The sequence below is a fragment of the Lithobates pipiens genome, unplaced genomic scaffold (assembly GCF_037356315.1).
Source record: "Lithobates pipiens isolate NorthernLeopardFrog02 unplaced genomic scaffold, aLitPip1_a1.2 Scaffold_16, whole genome shotgun sequence".
Taxonomy (NCBI): Eukaryota; Metazoa; Chordata; class Amphibia; order Anura; family Ranidae; genus Lithobates; species Lithobates pipiens.
The window spans coordinates 2,257,497-2,280,820 of NW_027507748.1; the positions used below are offsets into that span (position 1 = coordinate 2,257,497).

Genomic DNA, 23,324 nt, shown 5'->3' on the forward strand with positions numbered 1-23,324 from the left:
CCTCCCTGCAACCGCCATCTTGGATGCTGACAGGAAAACTGGCGGGAAGAGCAGTGGGCGGAGCTATAGTGTTGTGCTGGAGGAGGCGGAGCGATGTTTGGGGTGAAGTATATTGGATTCTGCAGCAGCAGCAGCGCCCCCTGCTGGGGAAGGGGGTGGAGACATCACTCCGGGGGGTGTGTTTATCAGGTGTCCCCTGTCAGGTTGAGGAGTCCGCCATACTGTCGTAGCCTCGTAGTACAGCATAAGAAGCACGGTCCACGCAAACATGGCGGTGAAGGGCGGGGTCAGAACTGTATGATGTAGCGGTGCCTCTACCGGGGAGAAGAGCTGAGGAGGGGGCGTGGTGTGATGTTCATGGGGCGGGGTCCGCACTGTATAGACAGGAGCGCCCTCTGGCGGCGGTCAGTGAAGGTGAAAAGGAGGTGATGGCGGCGCTCGCTGTCCGGTGCTCCAGGAGGCTCCTCCCCCTTGTGGGGACCCCCCGACCCCTCCATACCAGCCCGGGAAACCCCTCCGCCAGGGTGGCCGTGGTCTGTATCCCCCACTGTGTATAACATCCTGCAATATGGACTGTCTGATCTCCCCCCATAGACTGCATATAATATCCTGCAATATGGACTGTCTGATCTCCCCTATAGAATGTATATAATATCCTGCAATATGGACTGTCTGATCTCCCCCCATAGACTGTATATAATATCCTGCAATATGGACTGTCTGATCTCACCCTATAGACTGTATATAATATCCTGCAATATGGACTGTCTGATCTCCCCTATAGAATGTATATAATATCCTGCAATATGGACTGTCTGATCTCCCCCCCATAGACTGTATATAACATCCTGCAATATGGACTGTCTGATCTCCCCCTATAGACTGTATATAATATCCTGCAATATGGACTGTCTGATCTCCCCCTATAGACTGTATATAATATCCTGCAATATGGACTGTCTGATCTCCCCCTATAGAATGTATATAATATCCTGCAATATGGACTGTCTGATCTCCCCCTATAGACTGTATATAATATCCTGCAATATGGACTGTCTGATCTCCCCCCATAGACTGTATATAACATCCTGCAATATGGACTGTCTGATCTCCCCCTATAGACTGTATATAATATCCTGCAATATGGACTGTCTGATCTCCCCCCATAGACTGTATATAATATCCTGCAATATGGACTGTCTGATCTCCCCTATAGAATGTATATAATATCCTGCAATATGGACTGTCTGATCTCCCCCTATAGAATGTATATAACATCCTGCAATATGGACTGTCTGATCTCCCCCTATAGAATGTATATAACATCCTGCAATATGGACTGTCTGATCTCCCCCCATAGACTGTATATAATATCCTGCAATATGGACTGTCTGATCTCCCCCTATAGACTGTATATAATATCCTGCAATATGGACTGTCTGATATCCCCCCCATAGACTGTATATAATATCCTGCAATATGGACTGTCTGATCTCCCCCTATAGACTGTATATAACATCCTGCAATATGGACTGTCTGATATCCCCCTATAGAATGTATATAACATCCTGCAATATGGACTGTCTGATCTCCCCCCATAGACTGTATATAATATCCTGCAATATGGACTGTCTGATCTCACCCTATAGACTGTATATAATATCCTGCAATATGGACTGTCTGATCTCCCCTATAGAATGTATATAATATCCTGCAATATGGACTGTCTGATCTCCCCCCATAGACTGTATATAACATCCTGCAATATGGACTGTCTGATCTCCCCCTATAGACTGTATATAATATCCTGCAATATGGACTGTCTGATCTCCCCCCATAGACTGTATATAATATCCTGCAATATGGACTGTCTGATCTCCCCCCATAGACTGTATATAATATCCTGCAATATGGACTGTCTGATCTCCCCCTATAGACTGTATATAATATCCTGCAATATGGACTGTCTGATCTCCCCCCATAGACTGTATATAATATCCTGCAATATGGACTGTCTGATCTCCCCCCATAGACTGTATATAACATCCTGCAATATGGACTGTCTGATCTCCCCCTATAGACTGTATATAATATCCTGCAATATGGACTGTCTGATCTCCCCCTATAGAATGTATATAATATCCTGCAATATGGACTGTCTGATATCCCCCTATAGAATGTATATAACATCCTGCAATATGGACTGTCTGATCTCCCCCTATAGAATGCATATAATATCCTGCAATATGGACTGTCTGATCTCCCCCTATAGAATGTATATAACATCCTGCAATATGGACTGTCTGATCTCCCCTATAGAATGTATATAATATCCTGCAATATGGACTGTCTGATCTCCCCCTATAGAATGTATATAATATCCTGCAATATGGACTGTCTGATCTCCCCCTATAGAATGTATATAACATCCTGCAATATGGACTGTCTGATCTCCCCCTATAGACTGTATATAATATCCTGCAATATGGACTGTCTGATCTCCCCCTATAGACTGTATATAATATCCTGCAATATGGACTGTCTGATCTCCCCCTATAGAATGTATATAACATCCTGCAATATGGACTGTCTGATCTCCCCCCATAGACTGTATATATCATCCTGCAATATGGACTGTCTGATCTCCCCCCATAGACTGTATATAATATCCTGCAATATGGACTGTCTGATCTCCCCCTATAGAATGTATATAACATCCTGCAATATGGACTGTCTGATCTCCCCCTATAGACTGTATATAATATCCTGCAATATGGACTGTCTGATCTCCCCCTATAGACTGTATATAATATCCTGCAATATGGACTGTCTGATCTCCCCCCATAGACTGTATATAATATCCTGCAATATGGACTGTCTGATCTCCCCCTATAGAATGTATATAATATACTGCAATATGGACTGTCTGATCTCCCCCTATAGACTGTATATAATATCCTGCAATATGGACTGTCTGATCTCCCCCTATAGAATGTATATAATATCCTGCAATATGGACTGTCTGATCTCCCCCTATAGACTGTATATAATATCCTGCAATATGGACTGTCTGATCTCCCCCTATAGAATGTATATAACATCCTGCAATATGGACTGTCTGATCTCCCCCCATAGACTGTATATATCATCCTGCAATATGGACTGTCTGATCTCCCCCCATAGACTGTATATAATATCCTGCAATATGGACTGTCTGATCTCCCCCTATAGAATGTATATAATATCCTGCAATATGGACTGTCTGATCTCCCCCTATAGACTGTATATAATATCCTGCAATATGGACTGTCTGATCTCCCCCTATAGAATGTATATAATATCCTGCAATATGGACTGTCTGATCTCCCCCTATAGACTGTATATATCATCCTGCAATATGGACTGTCTGATCTCCCCCTATAGAATGCATATAATATCCTGCAATATGGACTGTCTGATCTCACCCTATAGACTGTATATAATATCCTGCAATATGGACTGTCTGATCTCCCCTATAGAATGTATATAATATACTGCAATATGGACTGTCTGATCTCCCCCTATAGACTGTATATAATATCATCCAATATGGACTGTCTGATCTCCCCCTATAGACTGTATATAATATCCTGCAATATGGACTGTCTGATCTCCCCCTATAGACTGTATATAACATCCTGCAATATGGACTGTCTGATCTCCCCCTATAGGCTATATATATCAATGCATGACCTGCAGGGAGCTCCACCCACTTAATAGCATGTAGGAGGGGGAGGGGACACACCGGCAGACCATGATATCTAGATAAACCCCGCCCACTCCTGGCGTGTCCTCGGGGGACGGACTTCTCCTCGGCTCTGATGTCTCCTCTTCTTGTTGGGCTCGGAGTGGTCTCTATGAGACGGGGCAGATCTTCTGTCCCAGGGACCGGTTCACCATGGCTGGGGAGGCCCGGATTGTGAGGGACATCCCCGAGTCTCTGATTCCATGGCTGGGGAGGCCCGGATCGTGAGGGACATCCCCGAGTCTCTGATTCCATGGCTGGGGAGGCCCGGATTGTGAGGGACATCCCCGAGTCTCTGATTCCATGGCTGGGGAGGCCCGGATCGTGAGGGACATCCCCGAGTCTCTGATTCCATGGCTGGGGAGGCCCGGATTGTGGGGGATATCCCCGAGTCTCTGATTCCATGGCTGAGGAGGCCCAGATTGTGAGGGACATCCCCGAGTCTGATTCCATGGCTGAGGAGGCCCGGATCGTGAGGGACATCCCCGAGTCTCTGATTCCATGGCTGGGGAGGCCCGGATTGTGAGGGACATCCCCGAGTCTCTGATTCCATGGCTGGGGAGGCCCGGATTGTGGGGGATATCCCCGAGTCTGATTCCATGGCTGGGGAGGCCCGGATCGTGAGGGACATCCCCGAGTCTCTGATTCCATGGCTGGGGAGGCCCGGATTGTGAGGGACATCCCCGAGTCTCTGATTCCATGGCTGGGGAGGCCCGGATTGTGAGGGACATCCCCGAGTCTCTGATTCCATGGCTGGGGAGGCCCGGATTGTGGGGGATATCCCCGAGTCTCTGATTCCATGGCTGGGGAGGCCCGGATTGTGAAGGACATCCCAGAGTCTCTGATTCCATGGCTGGGGAGGCCCGGATTGTGGGGGATATCCCCGAGTCTGATTCCATGGCTGAGGAGGCCCGGATTGTGAGGGACATCCCCGAGTCTCTGATTCCATGTCTGAGGAGGCCCGGATTGTGGGGGATATCCCCGAGTCTCTGATTCCATGGCTGGGGAGGCCCGGATTGTGAGGGACATCCCTGAGTCTGATTCCATGGCTGGGGAGGCCCGGATTATGGGGGACATCCCCGAGTCTCTGATTCCATGTCTGAGGAGGCCCAGATTGTGGGGGACATCCCCGAGTCTCTGATTCCATGGCTGGGGAGGCCCGGATTGTGAGGGACATCCCCGAGTCTCTGATTCCATGGCTGAGGAGGCCCGGATTGTGAGGGACATCCCCGAGTCTCTGATTCCATGGCTGGGGAGGCCCGGATTGTGGGGGACATCCCTGAGTCTGATTCCATGGCTGGGGAGGCCCGGATTGTGGGGGACATCCCTGAGTCTGATTCCATGGCTGAGGAGGCCCAGATTGTGGGGGACATCCCTGAGTATGATTCCATGGCTGGGGAGGCCCGGATTGTGAGGGACATCCCCGAGTCTCTGATTCCATGTCTGAGGAGGCCCAGATTGTGGGGGACATCCCCGAGTCTCTGATTCCATGGCTGGGGAGGCCCGGATTGTGGGGGATATCCCCGAGTCTGATTCCATGGCTGAGGAGGCCCGGATTGTGAGGGACATCCCCGAGTCTCTGATTCCATGGCTGGGGAGGCCCGGATTGTGAGGGACATCCCCGAGTCTCTGATTCCATGGCTGAGGAGGCCCGGATTGTGGGGGACATCCCTGAGTCTGATTCCATGGCTGGGGAGGCCCGGATTGTGGGGGACATCCCTGAGTCTGATTCCATGGCTGAGGAGGCCCAGATTGTGGGGGACATCCCTGAGTATGATTCCATGGCTGGGGAGGCCCGGATTGTGAGGGACATCCCCGAGTCTCTGATTCCATGTCTGAGGAGGCCCAGATTGTGGGGGACATCCCCGAGTCTCTGATTCCATGGCTGGGGAGGCCCGGATTGTGGGGGATATCCCCGAGTCTGATTCCATGGCTGAGGAGGCCCGGATTGTGAGGGACATCCCCGAGTCTCTGATTCCATGGCTGGGGAGGCCCGGATTGTGAGGGACATCCCCGAGTCTCTGATTCCATGGCTGGGGAGGCCCGGATTGTGAGGGACATCCCCGAGTCTCTGATTCCATGGCTGGGGAGGCCCGGATTGTGGGGGATATCCCCGAGTCTCTGATTCCATGGCTGAGGAGGCCCGGATTGTGAGGGACATCCCCGAGTCTCTGATTCCATGGCTGGGGAGGCCCGGATTGTGAGGGACATCCCCGAGTCTCTGATTCCATGGCTGGGGAGGCCCGGATTGTGAGGGACATCCCCGAGTCTCTGATTCCATGGCTGAGGAGGCCCGGATTGTGAGGGACATCCCCGAGTCTCTGATTCCATGGCTGAGGAGGCCCGGATTGTGAGGGATGGGGACATTTTCCACCCCTAGAGCTTCTCCATGGGATGAATCCTCTCCTACAGTGCCGAGGCTAGGAAGTCTCCTTCCCCCCCCCCAAGTCTATAATCTGACATGGAGGACATACTTCTCATCCTCAGAGATTCCACCCCAGGAACTTCACATGAGACCCCAATTCTCCTACAATGATCAAGGCTTGGAAGTCCACTTCCTGTAGGATCCATCAGACATGGAGGACACTTTACATTCAGTCTCAGGGATTTCACCCCAGGAGCTTCATGTGGGACCCGACTTCACTTCCAGTACTAGACTAGGACCCGGCTTCACTTCCAGTACTAGACTAGGACCCGGCTTCACTTCCAGTACTAGACTAGGACCCAGCTTCACTTCCAGTACTAGACTAGGACCCGGCTTCACTTCCAGTACTAGACTAGGACCCGGCTTCACTTCCAGTACTAGACTAGGACCCGGCTTCACTTCCAGTACTAGACTAGGACCCGGCTTCACTTCCAGTACTAGACTAGGACCCGGCTTCACTTCCAGTACTAGACTAGGACCCGGCTTCACTTCCAGTACTAGACTAGGACCCGGCTTCACTTCCAGTACTAGACTAGGACCCGGCTTCACTTCCAGTACTAGACTAGGACCCGGCTTCACTTCCAGTACTAGACTAGGACCCGGCTTCACTTCCAGTACTAGACTATGACCCGGCTTCACTTCCAGTACTAGACTAGGACCCGGCTTCACTTCCAGTACTAGACTAGGACCCGGCTTCACTTCCAGTACTAGACTAGGACCCGGCTTCACTTCCAGTACTAGACTAGGACCCGGCTTCACTTCCAGTACTAGACTAGGACCCGGCTTCACTTCCAGTACTAGACTAGGACCCGGCTTCACTTCCAGTACTAGACTAGGACCCGGCTTCACTTCCAGTACTAGACTAGGACCCGGCTTCACTTCCAGTACTAGACTAGGACCCAACTTCACTTCCAGTACTAGACTAGGACCCGGCTTCACTTCCAGTACTAGACTAGGACCCAACTTCACTTCCAGTACTAGACTAGGACCCGGCTTCACTTCCAGTACTAGACTAGGACCCAACTTCACTTCCAGTACTAGACTAGGACCCGGCTTCACTTCCAGTACTAGACTAAGACCCGGCTTCACTTCCAGTACTAGACTAGGACCCGGCTTCACTTCCAGTACTAGACTAGGACCCAACTTCACTTCCAGTACTAGACTAGGACCCAACTTCACTTCCAGTACTAGACTAGGACCCAACTTCACTTCCAGTACTAGACTAGGACCCGGCTTCACTTCCAGTACTAGACTAGGACCCAACTTCACTTCCAGTACTAGACTAGGACCCGGCTTCACTTCCAGTACTAGACTAGGACCCAACTTCACTTCCAGTACTAGACTAGGACCCAACTTCACTTCCAGTACTAGACTAGGACCCAACTTCACTTCCAGTACTAGACTAGGACCCAACTTCACTTCCAGTACTAGACTAGGACCCGGCTTCACTTCCAGTACTAGACTAGGACCCGGCTTCACTTCCAGTACTAGACTAGGACCCAACTTCACTTCCAGTACTAGACTATGACCCGGCTTCACTTCCAGTACTAGACTAGGACCCAACTTCACTTCCAGTACTAGACTATGACCCGGCTTCACTTCCAGTACTAGACTAGGACCCGGCTTCACTTCCAGTACTAGACTAGGACCCGGCTTCACTTCCAGTACTAGACTAGGACCCAACTTCACTTCCAGTACTAGACTAGGACCCGGCTTCACTTCCAGTACTAGACTAGGACCCGGCTTCACTTCCAGTACTAGACTAGGACGTCTACATCCGGCAAGGTCTATTAGAGGATATGGATTATGTGGTGAATCTCTGGGGTTCCGTCCCTGGGATTAATCCTCTCCTACAGGCCACGAGTAGTGGACTAGGAAGACCACTTCCTGCGAGGTCTAATATCAGACATGGAGGACATACTTAACATGTTGCGAGTCTTGGGGGTTCCACCACTGGAGCTTCTCAGAGATGAATCCTCTCCTACAATGATGAAGGGTAGGAGGTCCTCTACCTGTAGGACGTCTCTTCAGACACGGAGGACCTACCTCACATGGGGAGTCTTTCTTCTATCCATGGTTCTTCCACCGCAGGAGCTGCACCGGGGGACAATCCCTTTCCTACAATGCTCAAGACTAGGAAGTCTTCTTCCCACAAGGTCTAGAACCCAACATGGAGGACCCGTCATGTGAGTGCCAGGAGGTCCACCCGGGATCTTCTCCAGCTGGGGCTGGTCCGGTATCTGGCTCTCGGCTCTATTCTGGGTCGGGATTTCTGTCTATTTTGTTTCAGGGACTGTTGGTCTCTCCCTCTTTGATTAGGACCTTTGTACAGGGGGGTGTGCAATGTAGCCCCCCCAACCCCCCCCCCCCCCCTCCATCCATGTCCCCGTGACTCCAGGAGACCTGAATCTGGTTCTCTGCACTTCTGAAGACCTTGGTTTGATCTCATGAGAGACTTTTTCTCTCTACGAAGTGATATGACTTGTAGCCGTCACCCCTGAGACCAGGGTCTGCACTAAACCCTTCCTGGTTCTGCACGGGTTTATTGGGGGTGTGGAGGCTGAGGACTTCTTTCTTCTCCGGAGGACTTCTTTCTTCTCCGGAGGACTTCTTTCTTCTCCGGAGGACTTCTTTCTTCTCTGAGGGCTTCTTTCACCCCAACTAGGACATCGTTCCTCCATCCCTCTGTCTGGCTGAAGTTCACCAAAAGGAAATTTCCTCCATTGCCTGGAAGAGGTTCCGCCTGCAATTGTCTCTCCTCCGTCACCGACTGTCATTCTAGCCTGTGGTCCCTAGGACCTGGTCCCCATTTTCCTGACAAGGTGCGCTCTACTTCATCTCTCTTTACACCATCAAGGAACTGTCTCCCAGATTTCAAGGTTTCCAGTTGGTCTTCTATCCACACGATCTCTAAGTTCTGTCTCGTCTCCGCCACTGAAATATTCCTTATAGTGCCACAAAGATTGGGGATCTGCTAGGAACTAGGAGGGCCAACAGTCAGCTGACCCTCAGACACTGAAAGGTAACACATGGGGTTGGTGCGATAAGTAGGTGGGGTCAGGAGTAGGGACCTTCTTCAGGGTATGGTGCCCCCCTAGTCCAGACTGCCCCCCCCCCCCCCCCCCCGTCCTCCTCCAGCATTGTTCTCATCTGACATCACGTCTCTCCTATCTGCAGGTTCTGTCCGGCTGTGGAGTTTATGATGGGACAGAAATCCACGAGGCCTCAGCGTAAGTTCAACCATCTGCCCCGTGCACCTTCACCGACTATCTGCCCTGTGCACCTTCACCGACTATCTGCCCTGTGCACCTTCACCGACTATCTGCCCTGTGCACCTTTACCGACTATCTGCCCTGTGCACCTTTCTCTACAGACTGACCTCATTACCAACTATCTGCCCCGTGCACCTTCCTGACTGCCCTATGTACCTCCTTTCTGACCCTCACTTACTATCCAAGTATCACCCTCCATCCCCTATACAAAATGGAGCCTGTCTATATATCATATCCTCACCCTCCCACCTCCTACACCCACAGGGACTTCTCTCTACCCCTCCAACCTGAGGTAGGTCCTCACCCTCCACCTCCCCCACACTGGGCCCTTTATCTAGACCTCCAACTTGAGGTAGGTCCTCACCCTCCACCTCCCCCACACTGGACCCTTTATCTAGACCTCCAACTTGAGGTAGGTCCTCACCCTCCACCTCCCCCACACTGGGCCCTTTATCTAGACCTCCAACCTGAGACAGGTCCTCCCCCCACACTGGACCCTTTATCTAGACCTCCAACTTGAGGTAGGTCCTCACCCTCCACCTCCCCCACACTGGGCCCTTTATCTAGACCTCCAACCTGAGACAGGTCCTCCCCCCACACTGGACCCTTTATCTAGACCTCCAACCTGAGACAGGTCCTCCCCCACACTGGACCCTTTATCTAGACCTCCAACCTGAGGCAGGTCCTCCCCCCACACTGGACCCTTTATCTAGACCTCCAACTTGAGATAGATCCTCACCATCCACCTCCCCCACACTGGACCCTTTATCTAGACCTCCAACCCGAGACAGGTCCTCACCTTCCAACTCCCACATAAAGGGCCCTTTATCTAGACCTCCAACTTGAGGTAGGTCCTCACCCTCCACCTCCCCCACACTGGGCCCTTTATCTAGACCTCCAACTTAAGACAGATCCTCACCTTCCACCTCCCACATAAAGGGCCCTCTGCCCCCTCCTTTTTCTATGAACGGAGACGGGTCCTTTTCTCCCAATCTTCTAACACCTGTGTCTTCACCCCGTCTTTTCTTCAAAATGGTTTCTAAAACAGATCCTCGCCTCCCCATCTTTTGTTTGGTGGAGTTCACCACGACTCCCCTCCCAAACCTTACTGGCCTTGACCCAAACTCCATCTGTCTCTGATTTTGTGACTCTCTTCCTTCATCGTTGTCTTAGAACAGTGTTTCTCAACTCCAGTCCTCAAGGCGCCCCAACAGGTCATGTTTTCAGGCTTTCCATTATTTTGCACAGGTGATTTGATCGGGTTCACTGCCTTAGTAATTACCACAGCCGTTTTCTGCTGTGGGAAATCCTGAAAACCTGACCTGTTGGGGCGCCTTGAGGACTGGAGTTGAGAAACGCTGTCTTAGACATTTCCTCACTGCCCTATTTACTTCTTCTTTTATAGGCCTTTATCCAAACTCCTCCAGTGTCCGCACCCGGAACCTAATTCTCACCCTTGGTGTGATGGGTGAGGGACATGTCCTGCTCATTGATGGTGCCATCACCTTGTCCTTCATTGACCTGTGACCTCTCTGCTTCTCCATTCCTACAGACCTTTGACATTTCCTCTTTCTGTTTGACCTCTGACCCCACCCCCCTGCTATCTTTTCTCTCCTCAGTATTCTTGTCCACCTGAGCCGCCAGGGGGCCGAAGTGAAGATGTTTGCCCCAGACATCCCTCAGATGCACGTCATCGATCACAGCAAGGGGCAGCCCAGCCAGGAGAACAGGTGGGCGAGTCCTCTTCTTCCATAGTCCTGTAGATGGTGTCCTCACACTGGGGGTTGGAAGGGGATTGGTCTGTAGATGGTGTCCTCACACTGGGGGTTGGATCATTATTGGTCTGTAGATGGTGTCCTCACACTGGGGGTTGGAAGGTGATTGGTCTGTAGATGGTGTCCTCACACTGGGGGTTGGATCATTATTGGTCTGTAGATGGTGTCCTCACACTGGGGGTTGGAGGGGGATTGGTCTGTAGATGGTGTCCTCACACTGGGGGTTGGAAGGGGATTGGTCTGTAGATGGTGTCCTCACACTGGGGGTTGGAAGGGGATTGGTCTGTAGATGGTGTCCTCACACTGGGGGTTGGAAGGTGATTGGTCTGTATTTGGTGTCCTCACACTGGGGGTTGGAAGGGGATTGGTCTGTATTTGGTGTCCTCACACTGGGGGTTGGAAGGGGATTGGTCTGTAGATGGTGTCCTCACACTGGGGGTTGGAAGGGGATTGGTCTGTAGATGGTGTCCTCACACTGGGGGTTGGATCATTATTGGTCTGTAGATGGTGTCCTCACACTGGGGGTTGGATCGTTATTGGTCTGTAGATGGTGTCCTCACACAGGAGGTTGGATCGTTATTGGTCTGTAGATGGTGTCCTCACACTGGGGGTTGGATCGTTATTGGTCTGTAGATGGTGTCCTCACACTGGGGGTTGGAAGGTGATTGGTCTGTATTTGGTGTCCTTACACTGGGGGTTGGATCATTATTGGTCTGTAGATGGTGTCCTCACACTGGGGGTTGGATCGTTCTTGGTCTGTAGATGGTGTCCTCACACTGGGGGTTGGAAGGGGATTGGTCTGTATTTGGTGTCCTCACACTGGGGGTTGGAAGGGGATTGGTCTGTAGATGGTGTCCTCACACTGGGGGTTGGATCATTATTGGTCTGTAGATGGTGGCCTCACACTGGGGGTTGGATCGTTATTGGTCTGTATTTGGTGTCCTCACACTGGGGGTTGGAAGGTGATTGGTCTGTAGATGGTGTCCTCACACTGGGGGTTGGATCGTTATTGGTCTGTAGATGGTGTCCTCACACTGGAGGTTGGATCGTTATTGGTCTGTAGATGGTGTCCTCACACTGGGGGTTGGATCGTTATTGGTCTGTATTTGGTGTCCTCACACTGGGGGTTGGAAGGGGATTGGTCTGTAGATGGTGTCCTCACACTGGGGGTTGGAAGGGGATTGGTCTGTAGATGGTGTCCTCACACTGGGGGTTGGAAGGGGATTGGTCTGTATTTGTTGTCCTCACACTGGGGGTTGGATCGTTATTGGTCTGTAGATGGTGTCCTCACACTGGGGGTTGGATCATTATTGGTCTGTAGATGGTGTCCTCACACTGGGGGTTGGATCGTTATTGGTCTGTAGATGGTGTCCTCACACTGGGGGTTGGATCATTATTGGTCTGTAGATGGTGTCCTCACACTGGGGGTTGGAAGGTGATTGGTCTGTAGATGGTGTCCTCACACTGGGGGTTGGAAGGTGATTGGTCTGTAGATGGTGTCCTCACACTGGGGGTTGGAAGGGGATTGGTCTGTATTTGGTGTCCTCACACTGGGGGTTGGAATGTGATTGGTCTGTAGATGGTGTCCTCACACTGGGGGTTGTATCGTTATTGGTCTGTATTTGGTGTCCTCACACTGGGGGTTGGAAGGGGATTGGTCTGTAGATGGTGTCCTCACACTGGGGGTTGTATCGTTATTGGTCTGTATTTGGTGTCCTCACACTGGGGGTTGGAAGGGGATTGGTCTGTAGATGGTGTCCTCACACTGGGGGTTGGAAGGGGATTGGTCTGTATTTGGTGTCCTCACACTGGGGGTTGGATCATTATTGGTCTGTAGATGGTGTCCTCACACTGGGGGTTGGATCGTTATTGGTCTGTAGATGGTGTCCTCACACTGGGGGTTGGATCGTTATTGGTCTGTATTTGGTGTCCTCACACTGGGGGTTGGAAGGGGATTGGTCTGTAGATGGTGTCCTCACACTGGGGGTTGTATCGTTATTGGTCTGTAGATGGTGTCCTCACACTGGGAGTTGGAAGGGGATTGGTCTGTAGATGGTGTCCTCACACTGGGAGTTGGAAGGGGATTGGTCTGTAGATGGTGTCCTCACACTGGGGGTTAGAAGGGGATTGGTCTGTATTTGGTGTCCTCACACTGGGGGTTGGATCATTATTGGTCTGTAGATGGTGTCCTCACACTGGAGGTTGGATCGTTATTGGTCTGTAGATGGTGTCCTCACACTGGGGGTTGGAAGGTGATTGGTCTGTAGTTGGTGTCCTCACACTGGGGGTTGGATCATTATTGGTCTGTAGATGGTGTCCTCACACTGGGGGTTGGAAGGGGATTGGTCTGTAGTTGGTGTCCTCACACTGGGGGTTGGATCATTATTGGTCTGTAGATGGTGTCCTCACACTGGGGGTTGGAAGGTGATTGGTCTGTAGATGGTGTCCTCACACTGGGGGTTGGATCATTATTGGTCTGTAGATGGTGTCCTCACACTGGGGGTTGGAAGGGGATTGGTCTGTAGATGGTGTCCTCACACTGGGGTTTGGAAGGGGATTGGTCTGTAGATGGTGTCCTCACACTGGGGGTTGGATCGTTATTGGTCTGTATTTGGTGTCCTCACACTGGAGGTTGGATCATTATTGGTCTGTAGATGGTGTCCTCACACTGGGGGTTGGAAGGGGATTGGTCTGTAGATGGTGTCCTCACACGGGGTTGGAAGGTGATTGGTCTGTAGATGGTGTCCTCACACTGGGGGTTGGATCGTTATTGGTCTGTAGATGGTGTCCTCACACTGGGGGTTGGAAGGGGATTGGTCTGTAGATGGTGTCCTCACACTGGGGGTTGGAAGGGGATTGGTCTGTAGATGGTGTCCTCACACTGGGGGTTGGAAGGGGATTGGTCTGTAGATGGTGTCCTCACACTGGGGGTTGGAAGGGGATTCGTCTGTAGATGGTGTCCTCACACTGGGGGTTGGATCGTTATTGGTCTGTAGATGGTGTCCTCACACTGGGGGTTGGATCATTATTGGTCTGTAGATGGTGTCCTCACACTGGGGGTTGGAAGGTGATTGGTCTGTAGATGGTGTCCTCACACTGGGGGTTGGATCATTATTGGTCTGTAGATGGTGTCCTCACACTGGGGGTTGGAAGGTGATTGGTCTGTAGATGGTGTCCTCACACTGGGGGTTGGAAGGGGATTGGTCTGTATTTGGTGTCCTCACACTGGGGGTTGGAAGGGGATTGGTCTGTAGATGGTGTCCTCACACTGGGGGTTGGAAGGGGATTGGTCTGTATTTGGTGTCCTCACACTGGGGGTTGGATCGTTATTGGTCTGTAGATGGTGTCCTCACACTGGGGGTTGGAAGGTGATTGGTCTGTAGATGGTGTCCTCACACTGGGGGTTGGAAGGGGATTGGTCTGTAGATGGTGTCCTCACACTGGGGGTTGTATCGTTATTGGTCTGTAGATGGTGTCCTCACACTGGGGGTTGGAAGGGGATTGGTCTGTAGATGGTGTCCTCACACTGGGGGTTGGATCATTATTGGTCTGTATTTGGTGTCCTCACACTGGGGGTTGGATCATTATTGGTCTGTAGATGGTGTCCTCACACTGGGGGTTGGATCGTTATTGGTCTGTAGTTGGTGTCCTCACACTGGGGGTTGGAAGGTGATTGGTCTGTAGATGGTGTCCTCACACTGGGGGTTGGAAGGGGATTGGTCTGTATTTGGTGTCCTCACACTGGGGGTTGGATCGTTATTGGTCTGTAGATGGTGTCCTCACACTGGGGGTTGGAAGGTGATTGGTCTGTAGATGGTGTCCTCACACTGGGGGTTGGAAGGGGATTGGTCTGTATTTGGTGTCCTCACACTGGGGGTTGGATCGTTATTGGTCTGTAGATGGTGTCCTCACACTGGGGGTTGGAAGGGGATTGGTCTGTATTTGGTGTCCTCACACTGGGGGTTGGATCGTTATTGGTCTGTAGATGGTGTCCTCACACTGGGGGTTGGAAGGGGATTGGTCTGTATTTGGTGTCCTCACACTGGGGGTTGGATCATTATTGGTCTGTAGATGGTGTCCTCACACTGGGGGTTGGAAGGTGATTGGTCTGTAGATGGTGTCCTCACACTGGGGGTTGGAAGGGGATTGGTCTGTAGATGGTGTCCTCACACTGGGGGTTGGATCATTATTGGTCTGTAGATGGTGTCCTCACACTGGAGGTTGGATCGTTATTGGTCTGTAGATGGTGTCCTCACACTGGAGGTTGGATCGTTATTGGTCTGTAGATGGTGTCCTCACACTGGAGGTTGGATCGTTATTGGTCTGTAGTTGGTGTCCTCACACTGGGGGTTGGATCATTATTGGTCTGTAGATGGTGTCCTCACACTGGGGGTTGGAGGGGGATTGGTCTGTAGATGGTGTCCTCACACTGGGGGTTGGAAGGGGATTGGTCTGTAGATGGTGTCCTCACACTGGGGGTTGGAAGGGGATTGGTCTGTAGATGGTGTCCTCACACTGGGGGTTGGAAGGTGATTGGTCTGTAGATGGTGTCCTCACACTGGGGGTTGGAAGGGGATTGGTCTGTAGATGGTGTCCTCACACTGGGGGTTGGAAGGTGATTGGTCTGTAGATGGTGTCCTCACACTGGGGGTTGGATCATTATTGGTCTGTAGATGGTGTCCTCACACTGGGGGTTGGAAGGGGATTGGTCTGGAGTTGGTGTCTTCACACTGGGGGTTGGAAGGTGATTGGTCTGTATTTGGTGTCCTCACACTGGTGGTTGTATCGTTATTGGTCTGTAGATGGTGTCCTCACACTGGGGGTTGGAAGGGGATTGGTCTGTAGATGGTGTCCTCACACTGGGGGTTGGAAGGGGATTGGTCTGTAGATGGTGTCCTCACACTGGGGGTTGGAAGGTGATTGGTCTGTAGATGGTGTCCTCACACTGGGGGTTGGAAGGGGATTGGTCTGTAGATGGTGTCCTCACACTGGGGGTTGGATCGTTATTGGTCTGTAGATGGTGTCCTCACACTGGGGGTTGGATCATTATTGGTCTGTAGATGGTGTCCTCACACTGGGGGTTGGAAGGTGATTGGTCTGTAGATGGTGTCCTCACACTGGGGGTTGGAAGGTGATTGGTCTGCTGTCTGTCCATGCAGGAACGTATTGGTGGAATCGGCTCGGCTCGCTCGCGGTGACATCACAGCCTTGTCCAAGCTGAGCGCCAAGGATCACGATGCAGTCATCTTTCCTGGAGGTTTCGGAGCAGCAAAGAACCTGTGAGTATGGAAGGAAAGTCATGGCCGTGGCTCCCTGGATCAATGAGTGTTCAGAAACCTCAGTGTTGGGGGGACCTTCTCTGGGTCGGGAGGTCCCGTATGTGTGCCATCATGTGACACAGGCAATGCGTCCGCAGCAAATAATGGCTGCAGTACTGGCCTTTCATGGAGGACATGCTGCTTGTGGTTCCCTTCAGTGCTGCTTACATTTCTAAAGGTCTCGGCTCTGGTTATGTGATTTGTTTATAAGGAGGGATTGGCTCCCTGGGCATTGGTCTCACTGGAGGGAGCTCGTAGCAGCATTTTCTCCCAGTAATGCTGGTATATATCCGCTTTACACCTTCATTGGAATAGAAGTCCATTTCTTATTCAGCTGTGACCGATCCTCTTTTATCATTGTGTGATCCAAATTCTAAGATGTCAATCATATTGTGGATTCCAGCCAATCAGTCTGACCCCGCCTCTTCCTCTCTCAGCTCCTCCTTTGCGGTGGATGGCGAGTCGTGCAGCATTCACAGTGAGGTGGAGCGAGTTCTCCAGGACTTCAGGAAAGCAGACAAGCCAATCGGGTGAGTGCATGGCTGCTGAAGAGGGCGTCGCCCACTGGTCTTCCTGCCCAGCTTTTCACTGATTGGATGAGAGGTCAGGAAGACCCCTGAGTTGTCAGTTGGGGGCCCTTCCCTAGTTGCGGTAGTGGTTGTCCTATGGTGGTGGGTGTCATATGATGATGGGTGTCATAAGATGATGATGATGGTGGTGGTGGTGGTGGGTGTGATATGATGGTGGTGGTGGTGGTGGGTGTGATATGATGGTGGTGGTGGTGGGGGTGGGTGTGATATGATGGTGGTGGGGGTGGGTGTGATATGATGGTGGTGGGTGACATCTCTGCGGTCCTCCACTCTCTTCCCCAGGCTGTGCTGTATCGCTCCGGTCCTGGCGGCGAAGGTAATCCCCGGTGTGGAGGTGACGGTGGGACAGGAGGAAGAACAGGGAGGAAAATGGCCGTATTGTGGAACCTCGAAAGCCATCCAAGCCATGGGAGGAAAGCACAGTGCCAAGGAGGTGCACATATCCTTCTGTGTATGGGCCTCATCTGTAGGTGGGGGGAGGGGGAAGTGCACATATCCTTCTGTGTATGGGCCTCATCCATATATGTAAGGGAACATGGTGGAGAAGGTTCCCAGGGAGTAGGGCGATGGGGGTATTGGAGGCCCTGGAGATCTTTGCACCCTCTCCCAGCTGTCATCCTAGTGAGGTCACACAATGAGATTGTTGTAGTTCTGTCCAGCAGCCACTGGGGGGCGCACTGAGATCTGACCTGCAGGGAATTCCATTTGGTGTTATTGGAATGTTCATCTGAGGACGCCTGCCTGTGTAATGAAGGAATGTGGCCCTTCCATGCGAGTCCCAGGTATGGGGTCCCCCTGTCCCGCTTCTGTGAGGTCATCTTTCCTCCGGTTTTATAGGGTCAGCTTTGTCCCAGAGGTTGGAGGTCATCCGTGTCCATGCTGAAGGGTCAGCTTTGTCTTGGGTGTGGGGTCACTGTGTTCCCAGATATATTGTCCTGGGTGTGTGGGGTCACCTTTGTCCTAGATATGGCGGTCCCTTGTCTGAGGTGTGTGGGGTCACCTTTGTCCTAAATATGGGGGTCCCTTGTCTGAGGTGTGTGGGGTCACCTTTGTCCTAGATATGGAGGTCCTTTGTCCTAGATATGGGGGTCCCTTGTCTGAGGTGTGTGTGTGGGGTCACCTTTGTCCTAGATATGGGGGTCCCTTGTCTGAGGTGTGTGGGGTCACCTTTGTCCTAGATATGGGGGTCCCTTGTCTGAGGTGTGTGGGGTCACCTTTGTCCTAGATATGGGGGTGCCTTGTCTGAGGTGTGTGGGGTCACCTTTAGCCTAGATATGGGGGATCCTTGTCTGAGGTGTGTGGGGATCACCTTTGTCCTAAATATGGGGGTCCCTTGTCTGAGGTGTGTGGGGATCACCTTTGTCCTAAATATGGGGGTCCCTTGTCTGAGGTGTGTGGGGATCACCTTTGTCCTAAATATGGGGGTCCCTTGTCTGAGGTGTGTGGGGTCACCTTTGTCCTAGATATGGGGGTGCCTTGTCTGAGGTGTGTGGGGTCACCTTTGTCCTAGATATGGGGGGTCCCTTGTCTGAGGTGTGTGGAGTCACCTTTGTCCTAGATATGGGGGTCCCTTGTCTGAGGTGTGTGGGGTCACCTTTGTCCTTGATATGGGGGTCCCTTGTCTGAGGTGTGTGGGGTCACCTTTGTCCTAGATATGGGGGTCCCTTGTCTGAGGTGTGTGGGGTCACCTTTGTCCTAGATATGGGGGTGCCTTGTCTGAGGTGTGTGGGGTCACCTTTAGCCTAGATATGGGGGATCCTTGTCTGAGGTGTGTGGGGATCACCTTTGTCCTAAATATGGGGGTCCCTTGTCTGAGGTGTGTGGGGTCACCTTTGTCCTAAATATGGGGGTCCCTTGTCTGAGGTGTGTGGGGTCACCTTTGTCCTAGATATGGGGGTCCCTTGTCTGAGGTGTGTGGGGTCACCTTTGTCCTAGATATGGGGGTCCCTTGTCTGAGGTGTGTGGGGTCACCTTTGTCCTAGATATGGGGGTCCCTTGTCTGAGGTGTGTGGGGATCACCTTTGTCCTAGATATGGGGGTCCCTTGTCTGAGGTGTGTGGGGTCACCTTTGTCCTAGATATGGGGGTCCCTTGTCTGAGGTGTGTGGGGTCACCTTTGTCCTAGATATGGGGGTCCCTTGTCTGAGGTGTGTGGGGTCACCTTTGTCCTAGATATGGGGGTCCCTTGTCTGAGGTGTGTGGGGTCACCTTTGTCCTAGATATGGGGGTCCCTTGTCTGAGGTGTGTGGGGTCACCTTTGTCCTAGATATGGGGGTCCCTTGTCTGAGGTGTGTGGGGTCACCTTTGTCCTAGATATGGGGGTCCCTTGTCTGAGGTGTGTGGGGTCACCTTTGTCCTAGATATGGGGGTCCCTTGTCTGAGGTGTGTGGGGTCACCTTTGTCCTAGATATGGGGGTCCCTTGTCTGAGGTGTGTGGGGTCACCTTTGTCCTAGATATGGGGGTCCCTTGTCTGAGGTGTGTGGGGTCACCTTTGTCCTAGATATGGGGGTCCCTTGTCTGAGGTGTGTGGAGGTCACCTTTTGTCCTAGATATGGGGGTCCCTTGTCTGAGGTGTGTGGAGGTCACCTTTGTCCTAGATATGGGGGTCCCTTGTCTGAGGTGTGTGGAGGTCACCTTTGTCCTAGATATGGGGGTCCCTTGTCTGAGGTGTGTGGAGGTCACCTTTGTCCTAGATATGGGGGTCCCTTGTTCTGGATGTAGGGTCACCTTTGTCCTAGATATGGGGGTCCCTTGTCTGAGGTGTGTGTGTGGGGTCACCTTTGTCCTAGATATGGGGGTCCCTTGTTCTGGATGTAGGGTCACCTTTGTCCTAGATATGGGGGTCCCTTGTCTGAGGTGTGTGTGTGGGGTCACCTTTGTCCTAGATATGGGGGTCCCTTGTCTGAGGTGTGTGGACGTCACTTTTGTCCTAGATATGGGGGTCCCTTGTCTGAGGTGTGTGGGGTCACCTTTGTCCTAGATATGGGGGTCCCTTGTCTGAGGTGTGTGGAGGTCACCTTTGTCCTAGATATGGAGCTCTTTTGTCCTAGATATGGGGGTCCCTTGTCTGAGGTGTGTGGGGTCACCTTTGTCCTAGATATGGGGGTCCCTTGTCTGAGGTGTGTGGGGTCACCTTTGTCCTAGATATGGAGCTCTTTTGTCCTAGATATGGGGGTCCCTTGTCTGAGGTGTGTGGGGTCACCTTTGTCCTAGATATGGGGGTCCCTTGTCTGAGGTGTGTGGGGTCACCTTTGTCCTAGATATGGGGGTCCCTTGTCTGAGGTGTGTGGGGTCACCTTTGTCCTAGATATGGGGGTCCCTTGTCTGAGGTGTGTGGGGTCACCTTTGTCCTAGATATGGGGGTCCCTTGTCTGAGGTGTGTGGGGTCACCTTTGTCCTAGATATGGGGGTCCCTTGTCTGAGGTGTGTGGGGTCACCTTTGTCCTAGATATGGGGGTCCCTTGTCTGAGGTGTGTGGGGTCACCTTTGTCCTAGATATGGGGGTCCCCTGTCTGAGGTGTGTGGGGTCACCTTTGTCCTAGATATGGGGGTCCCTTGTCTGAGGTGTGTGGGGTCACCTTTGTCCTAGATATGGGGGTCCCTTGTCTGAGGTGTGTGGGGTCACCTTTGTCCTAGATATGGGGGTCCCTTGTCTGAGGTGTGTGGGGTCACCTTTGTCCTAGATATGGGGGTCCCTTGTCTGAGGTGTGTGGGGTCACCTTTGTCCTAGATATGGGGGTCCCTTGTCTGAGGTGTGTGGGGTCACCTTTGTCCTAGATATGGGGGTCCCTTGTCTGAGGTGTGTGGGGTCACCTTTGTCCTAGATATGGGGGTCCCTTGTCTGAGGTGTGTGGGGTCACCTTTGTCCTAGATATGGGGGTCCCTTGTCTGAGGTGTGTGGGGTCACCTTTGTCCTAGATATGGGGGTCCCTTGTCTGAGGTGTGTGGAGGTCACCTTTGTCCTAGATATGGGGGTCCCTTGTCTGAGGTGTGTGGGGTCACCTTTGTCCTAGATATGGGGGTCCCTTGTCTGAGGTGTGTGGAGGTCACCTTTGTCCTAGATATGGGGGTCCCTTGTTCTGGATGTAGGGTAACCTTTGTCCTAGATATGGGGGTCCCTTGTCTGAGGTGTGTGTGTGGGGTCACCTTTGTCCTAGATATGGGGGTCCTTTGTCTGAGGTGTGTGGGGTCACCTTTGTCCTAGATATGGGGTCCCTTGTCTGAGGTGTGTGGGGTCACCTTTGTCCTAGATATGGGGGTCCCTTGTCTGAGGTGTGTGGGGTCACCTTTGTCCTAGATATGGGGGTCCCTTGTCTGAGGTGTGTGGGGTCACCTTTGTCCTAGATATGGGGGTCCCTTGTCTGAGGTGTGTGGGGTCACCTTTGTCCTAGATATGGGGGTCCCTTGTCTGAGGTGTGTGGGGTCACCTTTGTCCTAGATATGGGGGTCCCTTGTCTGAGGTGTGTGGGGTCACCTTTGTCCTAGATATGGGGGTCCCTTGTCTGAGGTGTGTGGGGTCACCTTTGTCCTAGATATGGGGGTCCCTTGTCTGAGGTGTGTGGGGTCACCTTTGTCCTAGATATGGGGGTCCCTTGTCTGAGGTGTGTGGGGTCACCTTTGTCCTAGATATGGGGGGTCCCTTGTCTTAGGTGTGTGGGGTCACCTTTGTCCTAGATATGGGGGTCCCTTGTCTGAGGTGTGTGTGTGGGGTCACCTTTGTCCTAGATATGGGGGGTCCCTTGTCTGAGGTGTGTGGGGTCACCTTTGTCCTAGATATGGGGGTCCCTTGTCTGAGGTGTGTGTGTGGGGTCACCTTTGTCCTAGATATGGGGGTCCCTTGTCTGAGGTGTGTGGGGTCACCTTTGTCCTAGATATGGGGGTCCCTTGTCTGAGGTGTGTGTGTGGGGTCACCTTTGTCCTAGATATGGGGGTCCCTTGTCTGAGGTGTGTGGGGTCACCTTTGTCCTAGATATGGGGGTCCCTTGTCCGAGGTGTGTGGGGTCACCTTTGTCCTAGATATGGGGGTCCCTTGTCTGAGGTGTGTGGAGTCACCTTTGTCCTAGATATGGGGGTCCCTTGTCTGAGGTGTGTGTGTGGGGTCACCTTTGTCCTAGATATGGGGGTCCCTTGTCTGAGGTGTGTGGGGTCACCTTTGTCCTAGATATGGGGGTCCCTTGTCTGAGGTGTGTGTGTGGGGTCACCTTTGTCCTAGATATGGGGGTCCCTTGTCTGAGGTGTGTGGGGTCACCTTTGTCCTAGATATGGGGGTCCCTTGTCCGAGGTGTGTGGGGTCACCTTTGTCCTAGATATGGGGGTCCCTTGTCCGAGGTGTGTGGGGTCACCTTTGTCCTAGATATGGGGTTGTCCTTGTTCTGGATGTAGGGTCACCTTTGTCTCGGTTGGGGGGTCACATATATGTCCATGGTTTCCTTTCCTTAACCCTCTTTCCCCCCACGAGGTCCACGTGGACAAGGCACACAAAGTGGTCACCACTCCGGCCTTCATGGGTCAGGCTCCTCTGCACACCGTATTTGATGGGATCGGATCCATGGTGTCCAACATCCTCAAACTGACCGGAAAATGAAGAACCCCTTACTGCTGTCCTGCCGTGGCCAATCACACGGCTCCCCGGGGGGGTGGTCACATGACGTGGACGGCTCCCCGGGGGGGGGGGGTCACATGATGTGGAAGGCTCCCCGAAGGGGGGGGGGTCACATGACAATGAAATGAATGTATTCTGTATCAGACTTTAATCTTCAATAAATTCTTCTTCACAGAGGGAGTCCGTGGTCTTTTCTACTGGTGGGGGAGGGGGGGGGGAGGGGTATACCTGAGCGTACCACATGGACTACAGTGGGCGTAGTGTAACTGGTGTATGTGTGTCTGCTCGGTGTCCAATCACAAAACTCTCCTCCCACATAGCCCCGCCCCTTGGTAAGGTACAGACTAAAACTAGAGTTGCACTCCTGAGGACGGGGGGGGGGGAGGGGAGGTACTGAGGCTGCTCTCTGTTCGGGTTCTCCTAGGAGTGGACAACAATCATCACATGTCTTTGGGCCCTTTAAATGTAGCTGTGTAGAGGAGGATCTGATTGGACGGTATATGTACCTCAGGGGAGGAGCTTGTTCTTCAGCAGACATGATTTGTGGTTCTCCTCCAG

At 52.2% G+C, this 23,324-nt stretch overlaps 1 protein-coding gene across 1 annotated transcript; it reads left to right on the forward strand.

Annotated features, from left to right (window-relative positions):
- Window positions 1-369: 369 nt before the first annotated feature.
- On the forward strand, window positions 370-22,940 carry GATD3 (glutamine amidotransferase class 1 domain containing 3). Its single transcript, XM_077479470.1, has 7 exons — window positions 370-533; window positions 9,387-9,439; window positions 11,101-11,211; window positions 16,416-16,535; window positions 17,012-17,104; window positions 17,447-17,603; window positions 22,620-22,940. Exons 1-7 carry the CDS (start codon window positions 429-431, stop codon window positions 22,746-22,748), a joined length of 768 nt encoding a protein of 255 aa, XP_077335596.1. The 5' UTR covers window positions 370-428; the 3' UTR covers window positions 22,749-22,940.
- Window positions 22,941-23,324: the final 384 nt, after the last annotated feature.